Here is a 4,125-nt window from a genome sequence, read left to right on the forward strand (position 1 = left end):
AAAAATGTGGGCACATCCACACCATCTATCTTGATAAATCAAATGTTAGGATCTTTTCATTACTCAACTTTTAAGTTTGCAATAATTATAAAATGAATTCAGCTCTTAAAATTTTTAAATAATTATAAAATTAATCTCGTATGTTTTTTTGTTTTTTTTTTTTGTTTTTTTTTTTTTTTTACTAAAACCCTCTATCATTGATGAATTCTGATGGATGGTTGAGATTAGTTCTCAGGAGGACCATGTTCTCTCAATGGGGTTAAGTGGAAGCAATATTAAATAACAAATTTAAGATCATGGTTCAAATATTTGTTTATGCAATTCTACCCGCACCTAATGGGTTCCTCGCATCCCCGCCCCTACGGATTTTAAAATACCCCCACAATATGGGTAATGAGTGCGGGTATGAAGAGAATTTTGTAAACTCACGCGGGTATGGGGGCGAGTGCGGGGGAGGTATCCCCACCCCGCACCCGCACTTATATATATTGTTATTAGTATTCATTTATTATATAAGTTTACGTATATTTTATAATTAAAAATGCATAATGAATTAAATTTCTTAGTTTTTTTGTTAATGAAAATTGAATAGGAACAACACAAATAACATAATGAGTAAACACTTAATACAATTTATACTACCAACACAATTTTCGTTCCAATTAAGGATTAACTTCATTGGCTCTTATTAAATTTTAGAGTTATGCTCAAACTTATAAAGAAATATATGTGATAATTAGAATTGTAGTATAAAATTTTTATTAGATTTAAGTTATTTAAGTATAATATTAATAATTAGAGTTACGGGTTGGGTATTACCCGCACTCGCAAAATCTCCGAGGGGGTAGGTATGATTAGAAGAGTAATTCAAAATCTCATTAATCAGATAACAATTACAATATTAAAAGAGGTGTAAACATCGTAAACCTCTCCTAACTATTAGGCTTGACTAGACCACTTAACTAGAACCATACAAATAATAACATTATTATAAAGACTAATAATAACATTATTGACACACCCCCTCAAGCTCAAGGTGGGTGTGCAACTACATTGAGCTTGGTGCGCAGAGCTGTAAACCGTGGTCTGGGAAGTGGTTTTGTAAAGATGTCTGCAAGCTGGTCCTTGGTGGAGACAAAGTTAACAACAAACTCACCAGAAGCAACCTTGTCGCGTACAAAATGGAAATCGATCTCAACGTGCTTGGTCCTGGCGTGAAAAACTGGGTTGGCACATAAATAGGTGGCACCGAGGTTGTCACACCACAGAGTCGGTGGTTGTCCAGAATGCAACCCAAGCTCCCGAAGGAGAGAAACAACCCATGTAACCTCAGCCGAGACATCTGCTAAGGCTTTGTATTCCGCCTCAGTTGATGAGCGTGCCACTGTGCGCTGCTTCCGAGAGAGCCAGGAAATGAGGTTACTGCCGTGGAAGACTGCATAGCCGCTGGTGCTCTTCCTGTCGAGTGGGCAGCTAGCCCAGTCGGAGTCGAAAAAGGCATGAATTGCCGAGGAAGCAAAAGGAGTTAGACGTAAACCATAGTGAAGAGTCCCCTTTACATATCGCAGGACCCGCTTCACAAGACCCCAGTGATCATCCGTAGGGGAATGCATATACTGACAAAGCCGGTTCACAGCAAAAGACAGATCCGGACGTGTGATAGTGAGATACTGTAGGGCCCCAACAATGCGCCGATACTGAGTTGGGTTGTCAAACGGCTGTGACACGGAAGTGGTAACATGAGAGACCGCAGCTGGGGTCATGAGCGGCTTGCAGTCTGTCATACCGGCTCGTTTTAGGATATCAACCATGTATCGCTTCTGTGAAAGAAGATAACCACCGTCTAGAGCCAGAGTTTCAATGCTCAAGAAGAACCCCGGAGGTCCGAGATCCCGAATTTTGAAAGTGGTGGAAAGACGGCGTAGCATCATGTCCAGTAATGACGTATCATTCCCCATCATAATGATGTCGTCTACGTAGACAAGCAAGAAAACCCGTGAATCCCCGGCCGTGTAGTGAAAGAGTGACACATCAATTTTCGACGGCAGAAAACCTGTAGAAATCAAAAAATCATGTAGCCTCTTGAACCAAGCTCTAGGGGCTTGTTTGAGGCCGTAAAGTGAGCGCTGAAGGTGACAAACATAGTCGGGATGCGAGGAATCCTCATACCCTGGTGGCTGCTTCATGTACACAGTCTCATCTAGATGGCCATTTAGAAATGCATTATGCATATCTAGCTAGCGGAGAGTCCAGCTGTTGGACACCGCTAGAGACAGGAGTAGTTGAACCGTGGTAGGCTTGACTACAGGGCTGAAGGTGTCGAAAAAATCTTCACCGGCTACCTGGTTGAACCCCTTGGCAATCAGGCGAGCCTTGTAGCGCTCTACTGAGCCATCTGCTGTGCGTTTGGTGCGGAACACCCATTTGCACCCAATGATATTCATGTCAGACTTTGGTGGTACAAGCCGCCAAGTGCCATTATGCAGCAAAGCATTGAACTCCTGGTCCATAGCATCCCGCCACTGAGGATGTCCTACGGCCTGAGAGTAACACGTTGGGTCAGTCGTCGTAGTCAGCGCATGAAACTGTTCACCTGTGCCCCGAGTCATGTGTCGCAGACGCATCACATGCTCTTGAACTGGAGCCGGTTGGCGTTTAGGTTTCCGTGTCTTAGCCGGGGCAGTCCTGGACGGACCCTCAATAGCTAAAGGAGCTGTATCCGGTGTAGGAGCCCTGGGCCCTGATGAAGGTGGGGCAACAGCTATGGGCAGTTCCGGTGATGACTGTGTTATTATGGGCCCGGAAGCCCACGGAGCTGGTGGTACAGCCAAATCCGTTTTATCCTGCAATGTTGAGTCTGAAAAAGGAAAGTTAGACTCGTCAAATCGGACATGACGACAGATATACATTTTTCCACTCATTAAGTCCAAGCATCTATACCCTCTATAGGAGGGTGGGTAACCTAGGAAGACACATGGAGTTGAGCGGTACTCGATTTTGTGTTTGTTATAGGGACGAAGGTACGGGTAACACCGACACCCAAATACTCTTAGAAACGTGTATGGTGGTGACACTTTGTGTAATCGGTAATAAGGACTTTCAAAGTTTAAGGCTGATGAGGGTAGATAATTTATGAGATTTGTGGCTGTTTCGAAGGCATAGTCCCAGTATTGCATAGGGACTGAACCTTCGGCAAGTAAAGCTAACCCGGTTTCGACAACATGTCTGTTCCGGCGCTCAACTCGGCCATTCTGCTCATGTGTGTAAGCACATGATTGTCTGTGATTGATGCCGAGAGATTGGAAAGTTTTGTGTAGTTTGTGATATTTCCCCACCCCCCCCCCAAGTCGGACTGAATAGATTTGATAGAACGCGTGAATTGGCGTTCTACCATGACTCGAAACGACTCAAACACTTTATAAATATCTGATTTCACCCGTAAGGGATAAAATCAGCAAAACCGAGTACAATCATCTACAAAGAGTACGAAATATTTAAAACCACTACTCGAAAAAACTGGAGCCGGACCCCAAATGTCCGTATATAATAAATCGAGTACATTTTGACTAGAATTTTCTACTCTATTTAAAGGAAACCGTGACGCCTTTCCCATATGACAAGCAGTGCACGACCCCAATGACTCGGTTTTATTGCGAATGACTGGACAGGCTTGCAACACTTTATTAAGGACTTAGCTGTGAGGATGGCCCAACCGACGATGCCAAATCACTGGAGCGGCCCGGGAACTAAGGAATGCGAAGTGAGATTGTGACAGTGGGAGCTTATAGAGTCCACCCGAGGTAGGTCCTTTAAGTAGAACCGCCTGTGTGATCGAATCCTTCACAATGAAACAGTGTTTATGAAATTCAAAGAAAACATCATTTTCGTTAGTAAATCTTTGAACTGACAATAACGGAACGGACAGATTAGGTACATGTAACACATTTGACAATTTTAATGGTTTGGACATAGAAGGAATAGACGTGGACCCAATATGTGAAATATGTAAACCTGTGCCATTACCGACTCGTAGCACATCCCCGCCATTGTATTCCGACGATTGTGATAGCATTGACGCATCCGGTGTGGGGTGAGCGGAAGCCCCGGTGTTCGGGAACCACGAAC

The 4,125-nt window shown here is 43.7% G+C and overlaps 1 protein-coding gene across 1 annotated transcript; it reads right to left on the reverse strand.

Moving 5' to 3' along the window:
• Positions 1–1,031: 1,031 nt before the first annotated feature.
• On the reverse strand, positions 1,032–2,231 carry LOC109172110 (uncharacterized mitochondrial protein AtMg00810-like). Its single transcript, XM_019321266.1, has one exon. The coding sequence runs from the start codon at positions 2,229–2,231 to the stop codon at positions 1,032–1,034; it is 1,200 nt and encodes a 399-aa protein (XP_019176811.1).
• Between the last annotated feature and the right edge of the window lie 1,894 nt (positions 2,232–4,125).

This window comes from Ipomoea nil, unplaced genomic scaffold (assembly GCF_001879475.1).
Source record: "Ipomoea nil cultivar Tokyo-kokei standard unplaced genomic scaffold, Asagao_1.1 scaffold0143, whole genome shotgun sequence".
In the NCBI taxonomy this organism is placed as follows: domain Eukaryota; kingdom Viridiplantae; phylum Streptophyta; class Magnoliopsida; order Solanales; family Convolvulaceae; genus Ipomoea; species Ipomoea nil.